Source organism: Plectropomus leopardus, chromosome 13, assembly GCF_008729295.1.
Source record: "Plectropomus leopardus isolate mb chromosome 13, YSFRI_Pleo_2.0, whole genome shotgun sequence".
NCBI classification, from domain to species: Eukaryota; Metazoa; Chordata; class Actinopteri; order Perciformes; family Serranidae; genus Plectropomus; species Plectropomus leopardus.
The window spans coordinates 23,630,841-23,651,293 of record NC_056475.1 but is presented as its reverse complement, the minus strand read 5'-3'; the positions used below and the strand labels follow the sequence as shown (position 1 = coordinate 23,651,293).

Here is a 20,453-nt window from a genome sequence, read left to right as displayed (position 1 = left end):
GCTCAGTGACATGATTTGCTTAAACGCTGACTATTGCAAATTCACACTTATTTATGAGGCCTATCATGGGTGGATTATGAAACAATGGGCCCCTGGGCACTGATGTACAAAGGGACCCACCACCTCTCCTGCATAGGACCAAGACACATAGACTTCGTAGTAATTTTGCATCTCTTTGTAGTTGTTGTGCATCATTTTGTGATCCACTTTGTTTGAACCAATCTGACAGCATCTAGTCAAGTTGCAAGAGAGAACCGCGAAGAATGATCTTTACATTATTGATCACCAGTAGAGGAAAAAATGATACCATCCATAATTTTGTTTGTGTACAAAAACTTAGTGGTGTCAAATAATTACTTACAGAGATGAAACAATTTCAACAAACTTGTTTTAACAAAAATACTATATGAATCAGTGGTCAACATATTTAGAGGAAACTGATATCAAACAGTAAAACATCATTCAAGTTAATTAAATTAAAAGCTGTAATAGTGTGTTTGATTAAAAGCTAAATACATTTGGTCCTTTCTCCATTGGCTGTTGTTACTGTTACAGCTCCTGTGATATATATCAATATAGGCCTACCATTGTGTAATCTGTGGTTCATTTATACAGCCCATGTCTGTGAATGTTGTTGACACAGTCTGTCTTTTGCTGCCTCCAAGTGGCCATAGAATCGACTTTTGCAGGGATAAAATCTTCTGAGTCTAGTTTGTAAATCTGAGTTTTGGAAACCCCTCACAGCCCCAGATCATCTGCTGACAGTTTTTGAAACCGCTACAAACTATTACAAAAATAAGAAAATCTTCAGCTCAGCCCTTTTCAGCTATGCACCGAAATCATGGCATTCCCCATTCAAGGCTAGAGGAGATGCAAGCTCTGTAAATATTTTTATATAACAATCCAAAACTGTTTTTTTTTTTTTTAAATCAGCATTGCCTTTTTGATTGTCATTCTTAATTTGTTTTTTTCCCCTGACATTTTAGCCTTTTTATTAGTCCTGCCTTCCTTTCTTTTATTTCTATCTTACACATATTTTAGTGCTCTTACAATGTCTTCCTTTTTTTGTCTATTCATTTGTTTCATTGAGCAGTATTTGCACTTGTTTGAATCTGCCATTTTTTATTTATTCTATTTTTATTTGACTTCATTATAAAACACTTGAGTAACCCCTTGAATGAAAAATGTTATCTAAAGTTAGACCGATTATTATTATTATTATTATTTGCTGTTGTTGTTGTTGTTGTTGTAGTAGAAGTAGTAATAGTAAAAGCAGTAGTAGAAGTAGGAGTAGTATTCATTATCTCTTTCTCCTGTTGAACCACTTGATGTTTATTTGATTATAATTTATTTTTGTATTGTAATTTTGTCATTATTTCTCGCCCTTTGCTTGCTGTTGGTAATTGTATTCTCTTGAATATGACATGTTTCTTTTTAATTGTGAAAATAGAAGGACTTCTGCTTCTTTTTTCCGGTTTGGTTTTCCGACTTCCGCTCCTCGCGTACCGTACGGAGTACCATCTTGCTGTTTGTGTCATCTTTGTCGTGGACCGGCATTTTCCCACAACACCCCGCTCCTGCTCTCACAGATGACGAAAATGGCGGACAACGCATCATCGGTAGGTTTCCGAGAGATGTAATTTTATTTTAGAGACGATGAGTCCTTTCCAGATGCATATTAACGTGTTATTTTCGACAGGTCGAGATTGTCGAGGGCTGTCGACTCCCCGTTCTTCGTAAAAACCAAGAGCACGAGGACGAATGGCGTAAGTATTGTCCGGTTATTTTTCCGATGCTAAGCTAGCTAACGCGAAGTAGCGAGCCTCAGCTGTTGTTATCAGGAGCCTCGGCCTCCAGTTAAAGCGCCGTAAACACCACACTCACGGGGCACACATGGCGTTTGACAGCGTGCAGTTTTAATATATACTAAACCACTGTCAGACCCAACAAGAAATAAACTCGCTAACTGTTGCGGACATTTTTATAAAATATTTTTTTATTGGGAAAAACCAACTTAGGCGAAATCCATCTGACATCAGTTTGCTGTTTACAAATATGAAACTGGTTGCTGCGATTAAACCTTTGGTTCTCTGAATGCAGACTGGCTCATTTATAGGGATCATATCTGAGCTAAAGTGGTCCTACTTGTTGTGACAGGTCGGAGGATGAGAAAATAAGAGTCACAATAAAAGTAGTCAAAATTAGTCGGACATCTCAGTGACATTTCCTCAGTTAAACTGTAATTGTAAAAAGACATTATTTTACTTTATCTCCAAATGAGTTTCGCGCAGTGGTTCATTAACGTATTAGCTTAATTTTGACTCTGTAAATGAACAATAACTATTCACCACCCTTGTCACAGGGTGCAGTGTTTATATGATTAGTGAGAAAGGTGTTTCCACCTTTAAAGGTCTGAAGATGTAAAACTATTCACTCTTATACACAATAAAAACGCTAATCACAAGAAAAATGAACACAATATGTGTAGTCCATACGAGTATTTCTAGTGTCGCGATGACACCTTAGGTTTACGTTGCGACAAGGGCTTATACTTATGTTTGTTTTTATTATTAGTTATAATTTTCATCAGTTGTTTATAATATTTCTGTAGATTAGGTAAAATGTCTATTTGAATTTAGAGCTTGACATCTTTTAATCACTCTTGTGGACTGTACATCAATCTAAAACCCCAAAGAATTTACAATAACTCAAAGCAGCAATTTATCACACTTGAAAAGCAGAAACCAACACTTTGTTGTGTTTGTTTTTTGTCTTCTGTCAAACCACTAATTGAATTCTTCAGTAATTGTTTTAGCACTAAGTGTTACCTTAGTTTAATGACAGCTACACGAAAACTTAAACCCACGGTGTTTATCTACAGTTGTTAAGCATCGTGGTAAATCTGTCAATAAATGTTTTAGCAGCTAATTCATCAAAGTCCAACACAATTCTTGTGTGATTTAAGTACAGTTCATTGTAAATTTGAACTTGACTTCTCTGCTTCTCTTGCAGCATTGGCTGAAATTCTCAGCGTGAAGGAAGTCTCCTCGAGAAAACTTTACTATGTTCACTATATCGACTGTGAGTACAGTTTGTGTTTACTTTTAGTTTTTTTCTTGACGTGCAGTTCTAACTATTTTAGTTCCTTCATGGGCTGAATCAGTTACACAAAGATCTCAGCCCATGTGTTCTTGTTTGTTTATGATTGCTCGTGTGAACAGTCAACAAGCGCCTGGATGAGTGGGTCACAGGAGACAGGCTGGACATGAAGAAGCTTCAATTTCCTAAAAAAGAAGCTAAAACGCCAACCAAGAATGGTCTTCCAGGCTCCCGTCCCAGCTCCCCAGAGAGAGAAGTGGTAAGTTTATGTTACGCTGCCAAATGTATATCTTGAGCACTCATATAGCAACAATATGCTTAAGTTTGGCAAGATCATTTTCCTGGTGAAGACACGAGTTTATACAGTATGAGCTTAAGTTTTACATCCCAGCGTGTTTGACAGCCACCGAGTAATTAAAAATAAGACAGTTTATATTAGATGAGTGAGTTATTGATGTCACTTTCACTAACTGTGTGATGAATATTGCTTAGCGAATATAGTAATCTTTACAGTATTGGTGGTCACAAGTGAGATTAGTATTTGTAACCAGTCGTCACTACAAGCAGCACAAATAGAAATAGTAACGCTGTTTTGACAAGTTCATCATTTTCACTTGAGGCTGTTTTACTGGGCAGAAAAATACCTACAATGAAATTAGCAATTATTTACATGGTCTGTTTTCTAATGACCTACAATATTTTGCATGCTGCAACAATCTGTCAAAATATACCACAATATATGAGGTGTGTGCTGGCTGTATGGACACAGCATTTTATTTTCAACTTTTTTTTTTCTTTTTTCTTTGTGGTTATATATTTAACCCAGTCTCAACACGCATGGATAATTTTAGCAAAAATGTATAGGGGTGTTTGTTGAAGAGAACTCTTTACGTTTAAGAAACGTATATTTATCTTATATTTTTGCATTAATTCTTCTTCAGATTTGATTGAAATTTAAGTTATCATTGAATATCAGGGGTGTCACGATTTGGATTCTGAATCAAAAATTGATCAAAATAAGCTTTACATTTTGACCAAAACTAAAAGCAGGTTTGGTGATTCTCCTAGATTTTTTTTTTCTCTCCACCCCTGCTGACGTGCGCTCCTCAGAAGGGGAAAAGAACAACACTTTAAAGACGATACAGCATAGCTCAGCAGTAGCCTGCAGCTGCACTTTTTGAGACGCCGCGGCCACTGCTGGACTCGGGGATGATGGAGAAACAATAGAACTGTAAAATCTTCATGATTTCCTAAAGTCACAAGTGAGGCAACATTTTGTCTTACCAGTGAGTTATGTAAACAACGAAGGCGTCATTGACAGAAAAACTACAATTCGAGTGACATGAAGTTGAGCCGTTCCCAGTTGACTGGTGAAATAAGCTATGGTTATTATAATCTTAAAAATAGATTATTTAAATTTGACCATATGGCCTCAGTGTAAAACACTCCCAACAGAATATGGCAGCTATATTGAGCTCTACACCACGTAGCCTGTCTTTTTTTAAGAAGACTTTGAAAATGCAAATGAACCAGGATGTCAACAGTATATTTACCCTCTCAGAAAATATCGCGGTTTCACAGTATATGATATCACACAATTATAGTTAATATTATCAGTTACAATGAGCCTTAAAGGAGTGAAAACAGATGCATTTTTGATTTGAGAAAATTTAAACTTGAAACCCTTTTTTAAAATGTGTGTAAAAAGTCTGACAGGCAGTTGAAGAGGAAAGGAGATGGTGAGATGTTCCATCCAGTTGCATTTTACTTGGATACTGTAAATATGTATGATAACCATCAATTTTCCTACTACAGTGTACTACCAGTATCATGGTGTATTGCTGTAACCATAGACAGAGTGTTAGGACAGAAAACCAGTGACCTGTTGATCTAGGAATTAAGACTCGATAGTCTAACAGTGGCAAATTTCAGATCAAAAACTGAATCTTAAAATGGAAAGTCAAATTGAATCGTGAATTTGGAGAGTCGTGACACCCCTATTGACGACACTAGTTCCATTGTGTGTGTGCAGTGAATCCCTGCGTATTAACCCGAGGGTTAATATGAATGTAAGTTAACCGCCTTCCTTCTCTTCCTTTCTGTTCAATTCAGAGGAAGAGTCTAGATCTCAACGTACAATCTGCCACAGCTCCTTCCAGAGGCAAAACCCTCCCCACACCGGTACAAGTTGAATTCACACATTCTAGAAATGAAACTGAGACCTTGTTTAAACCTGGTGTTAACGTGCATCTTGTGTGATCATACAGCTATCGGGTCATGCTGAACTGCATGGAAAACCAGATATAAACAACCATGACACAAAAAAAGAAGATGGTGATCCGGTCGTGCAGATCACATCTGGAAGTGGTTTAACACACAGTGTATCCAAAAGTTTGTCAGGTGTTTGCACTGGACTTGTCAAGCCACATTTCAACATCAAATCTCTCAAGGTAGCTGCTGTTCTCTGTCTGTGATGTAATCTCCCATGTAGTGCTGAAGATGAGCTTTCATTATCTGCAGGTGTAACAAAGTCTTTTTCAGATATCACAAAGCAGCTAACATAATCAATTGCTCAACCAGAAAAGAGTGAAAAGCTGTCGCTGCAGGAAGTTTAGACTCCTTTTCAGTTGTAAGTGTAAACCCAGTGCAGTTGCAGCTGATCTGTGTCTGTTGCATCTTAATACCAGGTTTTAATAGGGCGATTACATTGGACTAGTTTGACCTGGAGATAAAAAGAAATTGGTAAATCCTGCTTAATGTGATATGCTGTGGCTATTAAAGCAGACACAGTTTTAGCTTATACCAGTGAACAGACTGCAGATAATATTAACATGGCACTCCTTCATGCAATAAAACCCAGATTTTAATCGTTACTTTGTTGCTGTGTAACACATGCCTCTGACTGGAATCAAAACATCTTGTTTGGACACAAAAATTCTGATTCATTTGGTCTGTCTGTGCTCGTTTTAAGCCAAATATCTAATGACGTTTGTTTGCTGCAGAAGAGGAAAGTAGAGGCCGTCCCCTTGGCGACTCAGGTATCCCCGGCCACCCCCGTGCCCTCCCTGCCAAGTTCAGCTGAAGCCTCTCAGGCATCTGTTTTTCCTGCTGTGAGGGAGACCAACACCTTCAAGTCCCGCGAAGACCATGAACAGATCTCCTCGCTCACAACGGTAAACAAACGCGTCCTGGGTTCTTTAAATGTTTGAGTTGAAGTCTTTTTTTTTTTCACAGTCTAATGCTTAATTCTTGTTTTTTTTATACCGATAGAACGGCACCGCCCGACGACTCATCCCCTCGCAGCCCGGGAGGAAGAGAAAAGCTAATTGTGGGGGAGCTGACGAGGTATGTGACTGTCTCATCTTTACAGTCAGCTTTTTATTTTCTCGTGTCAAATGTCTGGAGTCACTGGTTTTGAAGAAGCATAATTTTGTCCTTTTATTTTTGCTATACAAATGTAAATATGTGTACAGTATCACACAATATTAAAATGTACACCATAGTCAAAGAACACACTGTTATGTTTATCATCTGTACCAGTATTTAAGAAAAAAGACCACAAATACTGACTGTATTAATGTGAGCACATTAAAGTTTTACATCAGTATTTGTTAGAAAATGAATCTGAAATTAAAGTTTTTTTTTAAAAAAAAATTCACATGAATGCTTTTTCTATGATATAAAATAGACTAACCCCCCCCCCATGCTAATTTTTATGTAACATCCTATAAAATACAGATATTACAACTATATTGATAGAAATTTTCAGCTGAATACTTTTAATTTTTCTAAATGTTCTTAGAGTGTTTGCAGGTTATGTCTGTGCGCTGTGTTTGATGGTGTTTGAAGCATCACACATCACAACGCCCTGCTAAGATGCCTCTGAACCGTAAATCTGTTTTGTCAAGACCTTCTTTAGTTTAAATTAATTAGAAACAAACATCATGACCTATAACATTCCCGCAAGTAAGTAATAAAAAAATTACACTTCAGTTTATTTTGTGATACAAATATTAATGATGTCTGACCAAGTCATCTTAAACGCGTGCTCTTTGTTTTGGAGAGATTGGTGGCGTCATCGAGCAGAAGAAGTGATTGTAACTTGGTCCATTTTGATGACATACACGTAACAAGGCAGTTATACCCATTAAAAAAAAAAAGACGAGGCAGAAAACAACCAAACAAAGCAGGTCAGATCTAGATTTTCAGGGTTTCCATTCACTCTGTCAGGCTTCTCGATGTGAGCAGCTCAGCTGTCATACTGAGTTTAGAAAATTGCTGCAGCCGACCTCCCACGCTCACGTCATCTCTGATGACAGTGGCCAGTGGGTTCGTCATAAAAGTTCACAAAACAGTCTGTCAGTCACATGAAGTAATTGGTCTAACGGTTGCTCTTTTCTGCACTCATTCATTGTGTAACGTCACTCTCGCTCTCTGTGATTGCCAGTTTTGCTCGCTGAAAGCACACTCGAACGCACCAACGCAGATGTTACACAGAAGTTCAGTATTGCTCGTCAATCTGTTGTATCTGATAACCAAACTGTTAAATGTAAATAAGAACTGTGTCTTTTATTTTGAAATGCCGCTGTTTTTGTCTTTTTCTGCTAGATGATAAAGGTTTTGCAGTATAACAACCCTCAAAGTGCCAGTGTCTTTCTCCCACCACCTGAGGTCAGTTTTATTTCCTGTTATTGCCTGTTGATTGTGTTTCTGTGTAATATTCAGCTGTGCCTCTGTGGCTCCAATAAAAGGAGGTGCTGCTTACCTCAGGACCAACTCTAGTCCTTTGCCAATGTCTACAACCACTGTAATCATATATGTTACATATTTAATCAAATCTGAATGTATAGAAATCTTAAAATGCTAATTCTCTGTCTGATCAAGCAGTTTAACCTTTTATCTGCAGCTGCAGTGCCGAGCGTTTCTAATGCCTACATTTTTTACCACCAGGATTCCCAAGACAGTTCGGACGGCATCCCGTCTGCGCCTCGCATGACAGGCAGTCTGGTGTCCGACCGCAGCCACGACGACATCGTCACCCGCATGAAAAACATAGAGTGTATAGAATTAGGACGTCACAGACTGAAGCCCTGGTACTTCTCGCCGTACCCGCAGGAACTCACCACATTGCCCATCCTCTACCTCTGTGAATTCTGTCTCAAGTACCTCAAAAGCCTGAAGTGTCTCCAGAGGCATTTGGTAAAAATCATCAGCATGTCACCATCTTAAGCCCTTAATCTCTTGTTGCTGAGATCGTTGCACATTGCGCTCATCCTCGTGTCCGTTATATCTTTGACAGACAAAATGTAATCTAAGACATCCCCCAGGCAACGAGATCTACCGCAAAGGCACCATCTCATTTTTTGAGATTGACGGCAGGAAAAACAAAGTCAGTAACTGAAAATATCCTCTCTCCTCTCAAGATTTCTTTTCACAACATTTGCCGTTTTTGATTGATCTATGTCTGTTACATTTCTCCAGACTTATTCCCAGAACCTGTGTTTACTTGCTAAATGTTTCCTGGACCACAAAACCTTGTATTACGACACAGACCCTTTCCTCTTCTATGTTATGACCGAGTATGACTCCAAAGGCTTCCACATAGTGGGGTACTTCTCTAAGGTACACAGATGATGATAATCGTTTCTAATTACTGCTACAGTGTGTGTTTACAGCCTATTCATAACAATTTGGAAACAATCCCCTATACAAACAGGGCTTCCCCGAAACTAAACTTCATTTTGATTTTCCCTGTGCAGGAAAAAGAGTCGACTGAAGATTATAACGTTGCCTGCATCCTGACCTTGCCTCCGTACCAGCGGAGAGGTTATGGCAAACTGCTCATTGAGTTCAGTAAGTATCGAAAGCAGTGGCACAATGTTCAATAGATACATGTGCAGTCAAATTCTTTGCATTTCTCTGTTGATCTCACCTGTACTGATGTATTCACTGTGTCTGTATTTGTCAGGTTACGAGCTGTCCAAGGTAGAAGGGAAGACGGGCACTCCCGAGAAGCCACTTTCTGACCTCGGTCTTTTGTCCTATCGCTCCTACTGGTCACAGACCATCTTGGAAATTCTCATGGACCTTAAACCTGACAATGGTGAAAGGCCGCAGATTACCATCAAGTATGTGTCGTGACTCTTTGCATTTTATCTGAACAAATTCTGTGTTTTTCTTGAGACTTTCTTGCACTTACCTGTTGGCAAAATGTAGATTTACCCTAACTCACTTAAATAAGTGTATTCCCACTTAAAACATATCTCTGCACAGCAGCACATAGAGACTACTTACCTTTATGTTTACCAGCAACTAGGGGTGGCTGATAAATTGATTATACTTAATGTATTGTGGCTCCTTCTCCGTGGGATGTACAAAATCACTATATAATGGACATCAAGTATAAGGTGTCTTTATTTAGTTATTTATTTTATTATTTAGCTACTGACGTGAGCCTTGCTTTGGCGTATCTGTTCTCTATTTCACTCCTATGGCTCCCTCCCTCTCAGAGACACAAAAAAAACAAACGCCGTACAAACATGATGATGTCGCACATAAACATGCTGAAGTGTTTTTGTATCTGCAGGGCTCCAGAAGCCGACTATTCAGTCCCATTTTGTTACCATGAAGCACCAGTGCGACTTGCAAATATTATTGCTACATGAACTGTAGAGATGTTAGTTTGTTGCCAGGTCACAGTGAATAAATACTTAGATTTAGTGGCGCCTCCTGAACAGTTTAACTTTCTGCTAACAGCTAACTGTTTACCAGAAGCTTCAAGTTCACAACAAAACATAAACACTTTGGGCCCGAGGTGAACCTTTAAATGAAAGCACCAGTGGTACCTCTGATTTATTTCATTGTAACAATACTTGACTTAATTATAACTTTACTGTAACAGTACTGGATGTAACTTTTTTCTAACAGTACTTTATTTAAATTTATTATCGAAGTGCGTGTTTATCATTATTAAATTTGTTGATTTTGCAGCCTATTGTACTTTAGGAGAGATTTCAAAATATTTCTCTCTATATATTTTGTATCATGATATAACCTAAAAAATATTGCAATATTACTTGTTGACCATATCGCTCATTACTACCTACAATTAAATCTGGTAATGTATTTTTGTTGCCTGTAGCCTGATTTGACTTTGGTTTTTTTTTGTAACCTCCAGTGAGATCAGTGAGATCACAAGTGTAAAGAAAGAAGACGTCATTTCAACACTTCAGTACCTCAACCTCATCAACTACTACAAGGTGAGAGACATTTTTAGTATTTCCCTCAAACGTGCTCTTTGTGATAATATCTGGAGCATGGTGGTGTTAACATTTCTGTGTAAATTAACCGTTGAGCTGACGCCGCCCTCCTCTCAGCTAGAAAACACTAACAGCAGTATAAAAAACGCACAGGCACGTCACACTGCTGTCATTAGCCTTTATACTACTCTTTGTTCAACTTTTTTTTTAATACCAGGATCCCCAAATGTTTCCAATATTTTGAATTTCTGCCAAAAAGTGAAGAGAATTAAAATATCCAAAAAAGGGGGAAATTTGACTGATTTGCAGGTCATGCTAATTTTATCAGTGACGGCAATTTTTAATTCAAAACATCAGCTGCCAGCTGATTTGATAAACTAGCTGTATCCAGTCCGAGGACTAATGGATTTAGCCGCATTGGGTTTTTTTGTGCAGTATGCTCAAGAAAATGTGATATGATATTCTGTTTCAAGTTTTGACTTTGTCTTGTCTCTTGTATCCAGGGTCAGTACATCCTGACTCTTTCAGAGGACATAGTGGACGGGCACGAAAGAGCAATGCAGAAGAGACACTTGCGCATAGATCCAAAATGCCTTCACTTCACACCTAAGGACTGGAGCAAGAGGGGCAAGTGGTAGACTCCCGACCCGGTTCACTAAATCCCCAAATTGCCAGACAGCAGACTTGAAACAAACAGTGGATCAGATAAAGGTTTTTCTTAAGGCGTCTCACCGAGGACCTGAAACCCTTTCTGAGCCCAGAACTCCTCCTCAGATAAGAAACAGTGAACACAAACTGTCACTTGAGATGCATAAGCTTTTATTGTGAATATTCATTATATATTGTGAATTTAAAAAGCTCTCAGACGTGGGGACAAAAGAGAAGCTAGTTAACGGCGACGCAGCCAAAATATACAAAACACCTACTACTGTGTAAAAGATCCTGTTTATGACCAACAGTGCGTTAAAATAGAGACATGGTGTCTGTTTAATAGTGTAAATTATAACATGCAGACCATCTAATGGAAGCAAGATGGTTGTTTTATAGATAATTTAAGTTCTACAGTGATTTGCCGCATCTATTGATGACTCCACATTAGGTAAAACCACAAAGTGTATTTCATTTTCTTGAATTCAACATGAAACGGTAAGCGTTGGATTTTGTCAACATCGTTTGTAATCGCCACACACAGAAGTGGCATTCAAATGTTTTCATCAAAATAATGAATTTACCACCAAAATCTAGTATCAACACTTTAGTTTTTCATGCAGCTCATATATTTAAAAAAACCTTAGTTGATAACAACTTTGTTTTTTTAAGACTCGTAGCACTCCTTTAAGGTATACTTTGCAGGATAACTCTTTGTAAACACGCTTGCCAGCGAAAGTGAAACTAAAAGCCAAACCCAGATTCACTCTCGTGTGACATTTCATCTCATTATAGTTGTTTTTTTCTGTGCTGTGTCTCTTGGGTTTCTGTTGAGTAAGGTCTGGTTTCTTTTTTTATAAAGCCCAGACCTCACCTGAGGGCTGTGGCAGTACACGCCCATGAACATCCTGAGTGCAGACATTAAGAAAAAATCTAAGAAAATACATGCAGACGACAGAGTCTGCAGATAAACAGACCTCTACAACTTCAAGTGGTGATGATTGAGAGGGATTACCGCTGTATGAGTCTATAGATTGTTTTTTTAAAGAGATCCTGCATAATATATCTTTAAACAACAATAATAACTAATGTCTAAAAAACACTCCAAAATCATCACTTTCTAATTTCTAATATAGATTTTTTTAATGCAAAGTGTGCAGGCTTCAAAACATTGCTGAAACGTCTTGGGAGTAAAAATGAAACGTTGTAACTCTCATGTGAACATGTACAAGGTCATTTTCAGTTATAGTGATTCCCCCTCAGTGCCTGTATTTTATCGCTTTCAGCTAATAAGAAGAACAGAGATGTTGCAGTAGAAATATCGCTCACAAAATGATATTTAAATAAACAGCCAGAACAGTTTGGGCACAGACAAAAAATACAAAACTAGACATCAGCACCCACAATTATAATGTTGCTTACATTCCAACACGGTCAGTTCAGGTTTTTCGTTATCTTTTACAGTAGCAGCTCTGCTTTCATTTCCCTATTTTAAATAGTTGGAAATATTTATATTCTTAGTTTGTGATCATCCAGGTGAACCTTCCTTTTTTCAGATTATCCGCAATCATGATCATCTGTACAGTGTGCAATGAGACAAATCAGTTCCCCGGTCTAAACATCTGTTTCCTGTAACTGTACATACTGATTGTATAAAAAAAAAAAAAACTAAAAAAAAAAAAAAAAAGCTTAGAAGACAGAAGCCATGTTGAACTGTTAGAGGAATGTAAATTTTGTGTACAGTTGTCTTTCGTGTCTTTTTTTACTTAATGTAAACTAACTGGTTGCACAATATCAGCAGGAAAAGACATAAAAGTGGTATCTGACTTTCAGTTGTGTTTTATGTTTACATGTCACAAAGGATGTTGAATTTACCCTGTTGAAATTATTTAGTATATCTTTAAGTGGAACACAGTTGAGAGTATGATTTGAAACGTTTGATATGAAAAAGCTTGTCGACTTGATAAAAAAAAGAACATCTTAAAAACCCTGAAAGAGTTTTAAATGTGTGTCTTTAAAAGTCAGTCTTGGCCCCCTATTTAGTATGCAGTGTTTTTTATTAGCAGCGCGCCCACAGGAGCAGGTTCAGCTGTGTGAAGGGGAGAGCGGGGTGAGTAGAGCCATTTGTTACTTGAAGAATTTTTACGCTGAGGGCATGGCAGTATTGTCTCTAACCACAATATATTTTTGAATGTGGAGCATCTCTGGGAATAATCACTTTTGGTCTAAATTTTCAAATCATGACTTTCTAGGAAAAAAATAGTGGTCTTCGTGGATTTACCCCCTATGTGGCTCAGTTTAACCCTCATCAGGGGCAAGCTGAGCCACACGGGTCTGAATCTTATACCATTTTTTAAAAACTTCTCCAAGTTGTTTCAAATCCATGTAGGGCTGGGTAATGGATTAATATTCTATACATATAGTGATATGAGGGTAAATATTGTCTTAGATTTTGGATATAATATATCCTAAATGTTGTCTTTTTTCTGGTTTTAAAGGCTGCATTAACAAAAATGTCATTTCCTGAACTTTGCGTTTACCCATTCAGTCATTATATCCACATTACTCCATGATTATTGATTAAAAATCTCATTGTGTAAATATTTTGTGAAAGCACAAATAGTCAACCCTACAATATTGTTGCAATATAGATATCAAGGTGTTTGATAAACAAATATAGTGATATTTGATTTTCAACATATTGCCCATCCTGATATTCAGACATCACTTTGAAGTCATCCTGTTGATTTTACTAACTTACGTATGGGTTTCCCGTTCTGTACGTCTCCCACTGCTCTGTTTAAATCTTTTCTGGCTTTCATTTATAGAAACAGGCATAATTGGGTTTTTTGGTCTAAAATTAAAAATAATTTTGTTCATTAAAAATGTAAGAATGTAATACGGAATTACCGTAGAAGAATACTTTAATAGTAACCATATATTACTCAACTTCTTTGAGGCCTTTTGGTTCAAATTGCTCCTTCCCCATAGTTTTGACAGACTTGTGCATCATCCAGCATTTAGAGTTAAGTCATGCCAACAGTGTGGCTTCATACCGTACTCTGTTACTTAATCACATGTATGATTTATCAAATTTGTAAATGTTTGGAACAAGAATCAGAACTTCTTGAACAAAAAAAGGGTTTTTGTTCCTGTAATTGCCTCCGAACATTTACATAGGCCTCTTTCTATCACAGTTGAGTATAAATGGATTGTCTAGAAATAAAGGCTGGCTCCACCGGCTCAGATCACCCCGGTCAGGGGTTTACAGGTTTACTACAGGTAAAGTTTTAACCACTGGTCAATTTCAATGGCTTTCATTGACATTAGTGTAAAGAGAGATCCTGCAAGGACTGTGAAGAATATAACTTGCTTGTGTTTGCAATGTGTGTCATTTTGTAGAAACATATACATTTTCAATAATGAAATTGGTGCAATGTAATTTCCAACATGCAGTGTGTATACCAGTCAAAAAGTGCAGTTTGGGTTAAGCTCCCTTTTCAGCAAGTTTATTACAGCCACCAGGGGGCGACGTTATAAATCCACCTCTGTGAATTCAAAAATGCGTTACCGAAGTTCAAACGTCGAGCTAAAATAAGGCTGCAGAGATGCTTGTTGAAAAGAAATGCAAAAGTGCAGCCTGACTGTTGTAATTCCGTTACAGCCGGCGAGAGACTGGAAAAATGACAACAAATGGACACCTGCAGTGGAGAAAATGAACAGGTAGATACATAATAACTGTTTAAATATGATACTAACCCGAGTGAGTACCTGAAGGCATTTCTGCACGAGATAACCGGACGTTTTTTTGTTTGTTTTGTTTTAACTAGTTCATTGCCGCTGCTGACGCACACCTTTAGGACAGAGGAAGGTAGGTGCACAGGTGACCGTGTGAAACCGTCAGTTAACATGCTCCTAATTCTGCAGGGGCAAACACACGTGTTGGGTCTGAAATACAGCAAGGCTTTACTGGTTAGATCTACTTAACCCCTTGAGACCTGGATCGACAGCAGTTTTCTTGTGCTGCTTTCAGACGCACTCTCCAGCCGCCTAACCCTCTGAAGCGCGAGCACGTTGGTCTGATGTCTTTTGTAAATGTGGGCAAAGAAAGTCAGCGAGCAACTTTGCAAGAAATGTCCCATAAATTGCAAGAAATTAGTATTATGAGACAGGAAAATGACCTGAACGATTTTTGTTTTTTTTTTAAAAAAAGAGATAAAAACATATAAAAAAATTATGTTCATAGTTATTAAAATTCTCTCTATATATTTATATATATATTTTTTATTTTATACATATAGTTTTTTTTTCATTTTTCAGCACTCATTTTCTTGATTTTTTTTTTTTTTTTTTTTTTTTTTTTTTTTTACTACTTTTTAGTGCCCATTTTCAGGTAACTTTCTTTTAACCTGTTTACTAATTTCTTGCTAATTTTTAGGCCATGTCTTTTTAAGTTCCTCATTGCCGTCCTCCTATGTTTTTTGCAAGAAATCAAGACAAATTGCTCAGGTTTCAAATGGGTTAAATGACTGATACTGTTTAAACTTCTGCATGTCAAGTTTGAATGATGATTCTTTCTACTCTGAGCTCTGGTGAAACCTCTCCCTTCGTCACATCACACCTATTTTCTTTCTGCACCTGGCAGAGCCACACCAGCCCTCAAGAGGACCAGGAAGAATTTCACACTAATCTAATATCCTCACCACATTACTCATTTGGGCAGCTCTTCCTGACATTTACTACATTTCCTCTTCCTGAGTCCCAACTGGTGCCAGATTGTGTGCTATCTGGGCCTCTGAGATCCAAAAAAAAAAAAAAAAAACATCTTTTATTTCTGTCTAAAGGTGTTTTTGAGCTTAAATTATCAGTCAGTTAATTGATTTGAAAGCATCAGAAAGACTAATACCAGCACAGTTAACCCCTAAACACCTGGATTAACATCAGTTTTCCTGTGCTGCATTCAGATGCATTTCACAAACATTTAAACTTCTAAAAGCTGAGAAAACTGGTTTGATTCCACTAAAAAACACAGCAAAAATACATAATGTGCAAAAGCAAAAACATAGAAAGTGAAACGAAATGATATTTATATTAGCTGGAGTTGACGTATAAGATATGATCAAAAAATGTCCAGAGAATCATATTTATAATTCCCTTGTTATACATTTAATTTTTTAGCACTCTCTTGAGGCCAGTTTCTTAGTTTCTTTTTGTTTGTGTTTTACTTTTTATTTTTTCCTTATTTTCAGTTATTATATCTTTTTGCTAATTTCTTGCTTAATTTATGGAATATTTTTTTGTAATGTTGCTTGTTGCCCTTATGGTTTTTTAAAGAATTAAAGCCAATTCTCTCAGGTTTCAAAGGGTCAACTTTTTGTAGTTCCACAACAATCCCGTTTTAATGTGTTCAGTATCTGTATAGAATTTGGTTCATTAATGTTCATTAAAGGAGTCTGGTTGTCTTTTTCCTTAAAAACAAATATTAAGGAGTATTTTGATTGTATGGAAAAACTATTTATTTTGAAAAAGTATTACAGTACATATTGGATTTTGAAGTTAGGATTGATGAGTAAATTGGACTTCAGGGGGCGTTCAAGTTGAAATTTCAGACTGGGAACTTGGAAATTTCAGTTTACCAGTGCAAACGAAACACGCCATAAAAACACCACACAGAGGAATTTAATCATTTACCATTATTTTTCTGAGGGTAGGTAGTTTGGAGGCTGTAATTGAACCAGGGTGGCCGTGGTCCCTCCTGGCTTGTCCTTAGCGGTGCCACTGGTAAAATGTACAAATGTCTTTCTCTGCAGAACTGCAAGCATTTGAGTCCTTAGTGAAACTTTTCCACATGGTGTCACTGTAGCACTGATTGTCCACAGTGACCTCAGTTTGAGAGGCTCAGACCATCACGTCTCAGATCATGCACCAGCAACCATATAAACACCAGTAAATCAAGAGTATATTATATTAACTGCATCAGGGTGAGATCCAATCTAAGCCAGTCTTAAAGCACTTGAATATTCATATTTTAATTATTAGTTCATGTGCTTAAGATATCCGTGAACTCCATATTTTCACGTGGAAATGTTAGGTGACATTTCACTGGAATACTTTCTAACTCACTTGCACGTGATGTAATGAATTGTTATACATTTGTATTTGCTCATTTTTCAGATTAAAAGGGGGTGTCTTTTGAGAAGACTCAAAAGACTGAACACCCTGAGGTACGCTTGTTTTTAAGAAAACTGTCTAACTACTATCAACTAGTGCCTTTGTTTTTATTTTCTCTTATCTCTCCAGGGCACACAGCACCGACAACGCAGGCTTCTCCTCCTCCCAGCCCCCAACCTCAGACCAGAGCCACTGACCTGGTAACACACAGCCATATGGTACGGCCAGGACGGGACTCCATACAGTAATTAGGGGGATGGTGCCGGACGCTTGGCTCTGCTGCGGTGCAGGTTAAGCAGCATGATTCCTCTCCTCTCCTGAACATCAGTAAACCCAAATTTCAGGTATGTGTCCATTTAAAAAGCAGTGACTGACGGGGAAGGAAAGGCAGGCTGTGTTGTTACACTCCCGTGCTCTCATTGTTCTTCAGCAGGTTGATTGTTTGTTATGGTCTCGACCCACACTGGCTGCGTTTGGGGAGTACACAGAGGTCTCTACAAATAAACAAACTGTCTCTCTCTCACACACACACACACACACACACACACACACACACACACACAAACAAACACACGCTGACATTTTCACCTTTGCCCCTGAGTCTGTTTTGGAGCCTTTATCTCTCTCGTGCAGAAATGTCGGTTTTGGACGCGGAAAAATGAGACTTTAAATGAATGTGTGCGACATTGTGATAGTCTCTTTCCATTAATTTAATATTTAAATGAAGATAGAGAAATTGAGGGAGGTGACAATCTCGATATGACATTACATCAGCTTCTGATTTTCCACGTTCCTGCTGGTGCGTGTCATGTTATTATACGCCCTTGATTCAGCACGTTTTTAAATTGACAGTCTTGCCACTGAGAGCATTTTAAATCCTCAGTTTAAGACACAGAGAGCTCTCCTCTTGGCTGTCCGTCGCTGCCTCAACCTCTCTGACAAGGAGATGAGGAAGGGGGGGAGGAGAGAGGAGCCGGGTAAAGCTGTGTAAGAGAGAGAGAGAGAGAGAGAGAGAGGGAGGAGGAGGAGGAGGAGGAGAAAGAGGGGGTTGGCTTTAGTGTGATGTGAATGGAATAGAATCAGTGCGAGAGAAGGAGAGAAAGAGGGGAGGAGGACAGCACAAATCAACCTGCCCCTTGACTTTAACAACAGAATAGAGGAGCCGGTAGACACAGAGATCAGGAAGTGTGTGTTGTTTTATTTTTATTTTCGGAAGGAGGAAGAGAACGGCAGACAGGAGGAACTGACGGCAGGAGGAGAGAGAGCCTCACCGTGGAGATAGATAGCAGAAAAAATGCTGTCATGGGGAGAGAAGGGGAGGGAGTCGGCAGAGAGGAACAGGATGAAACAAGGCAGGGTCGAGCAGAGCTGAAATGTGGAGGTAAGCCTTTTTTCTTTTCTGTCTCGAGATTATGGAGAATTCACATTCCAGCCTCCCCGTGTCCTCGTTCTGATGATAATGAATTCAGATGGATGGATCCGCACACCGTGTATGTCACATACCTCTGTAAAGGCATGCTCTTGTACTCACACAATCCAGCCAGAGACAATGTATGAGAGCAATAGAGGATTGAAATAATGGCATTATGATATCCAGCTCGTCCGTCCTCTGCCTCTCTACCCATTGTGTTGCCATCAGCCCTTTAAAAAAATGCATTTTACCCAGCGAGCCCTGCATGTACCATATACACGCGACATCCTAGGTTTGAATCCAGCTCACAACCTTTGTCGCATTTCATCCCCGGCCTCCCCCCTCCCCTCCCCCTCCTCCCTCTCCCGACACTAAACCCCCCCCCCCCACACATCATCTTTCCTGTCTCTCTCCATTGTGCACCCTCCAACGAGGCAGGATTGTCTTAAAAAAACGCTGTTATGACATTGTCAAGAAGCCAAACCGTGCTGTAGAGCACTCGTGGCTGCAGGACTCAGAGATGAGGGCAAGGTGGAGGAGGGAGGAGAGGAGGGGAGGATGGATGGATGGATGGAGGGACACAGAGAGAATGAGACAGAGAGAAAGAAGATGCAGGAACAAAAAGAGGACCGGGATTTTTCTTTTTTTTATATCCATATGTTCAAAGATAAAGATGGAAAAGTCAGCAGTGCAGTGCGGCGTGCAGGGGGGGTTTGTGTGAAGCATTGTAACACCACTGCATGTGAGTGCACAAACAATGATGGAATGGAGAAGCACAACCGGAATTGGGGTGTTGTTTTCAAGGTGGCAGAGAAAATGAGGGATGCGGGAGTCAGGCTCCCCCTCCTCCTCCTCCTCCTTCTCTCCCCTCCTTGCCACAGCCCCCCCCCCCCTGCACTCTCCAATTTAGGATGGGGCTGTGTGTTTACGAGACGTTTGGGTTTCAGGGGATGGATAAGGCTGCTGAAGGGAAAGAAAGGCATGGATGGAGAGCTGGGGGGTGGGGGGGGTAGAGAGACAAGCAGCTTACATAAGCCAGTGCACTCAAAGGACGGGCCATTTAATTTACATTGGGCCGCATGGCTCCTCATTCAGTGTGGTGTTCACTGTGGTTTGACATTAGCATTTTAAAACAATAAAATGCAGCTCGACTTGACGTGATGGAGGGAACAAAGTGTGAATACCTGAATGTGACTTGATGGCATTGTGTTCCTGGCAGGGGGGTGTGATGTTTTTCATCAGGGGTAACTTTGAATTCAGGGTTGTGTTCGGCTGTGTGTGTGTAAAAATCCACTTTCTTTAATGCACTCACAGTTGTTCTTTATGGTGTGTGTGTGTGTGCATGAGGTGCAGTGGCAGAACAGTATTAACAGTATGCAGCCTTTTCATCCAACTCAGCTGCTGTCTGACTTTTGCTCTGCTGCCATCCACCGCGCTGCATTTACAGTTTATATCAGAACAGTCACATTCTCAGTCAGTGTATCTATCAAACATTGTCCAGAGTACTTCACAGTGTAATATTTGACAGAGCTGGTGCACCCAATCAAAATTTAATTTAAAGGCCTACTAATCCCAGAATAAGTGAAACCATTGTGCCCCCTGTAGTCCACAATTTGCCATCCACCTCAATGAAAATTTAATGATAGAATTTTTGACAAACAAACCTGCTTCATTAATTCCCCTCTCTCCTGGAGAGATGTTTCTTAAGTCAAACTGATGGAAATACACTCTATTGGTAAAGTAGTTTAGCAATTAGTGCCACTTAGTATTCATTATTTTCCATAATCAAATCATACGAGCACATGTATGACAATTGCGTGTCCACCTGCTATTAGTAAGGAGTCACATCTTCATGTGTGAGCAGT

At 38.9% G+C, this 20,453-nt stretch overlaps 1 protein-coding gene across 3 annotated transcripts; it reads left to right on the top strand.

Moving 5' to 3' along the window:
* The first annotated feature begins 1,567 nt into the window (after nucleotides 1-1,567).
* On the top strand, nucleotides 1,568-13,001 carry LOC121952379 (histone acetyltransferase KAT5). Of its 3 annotated transcripts, XM_042499014.1 has the most exons (16): nucleotides 1,568-1,619; nucleotides 1,700-1,766; nucleotides 3,013-3,081; nucleotides 3,222-3,358; nucleotides 5,212-5,280; nucleotides 5,367-5,549; nucleotides 6,102-6,272; nucleotides 6,370-6,444; nucleotides 7,708-7,770; nucleotides 8,050-8,298; nucleotides 8,399-8,488; nucleotides 8,581-8,721; nucleotides 8,859-8,952; nucleotides 9,068-9,227; nucleotides 10,277-10,358; nucleotides 10,862-13,001. In XM_042499014.1, exons 1-16 carry the CDS (start codon nucleotides 1,590-1,592, stop codon nucleotides 10,994-10,996), a joined length of 1,815 nt encoding a protein of 604 aa, XP_042354948.1. In that variant the 5' UTR covers nucleotides 1,568-1,589; the 3' UTR covers nucleotides 10,997-13,001. The 3 variants fall into 3 exon arrangements, with proteins under 3 accessions (XP_042354948.1, XP_042354949.1, XP_042354951.1); XM_042499015.1 differs by lacking the exon at nucleotides 5,367-5,549; XM_042499017.1 differs by lacking the exons at nucleotides 5,212-5,280; nucleotides 5,367-5,549.
* Nucleotides 13,002-20,453: the final 7,452 nt, after the last annotated feature.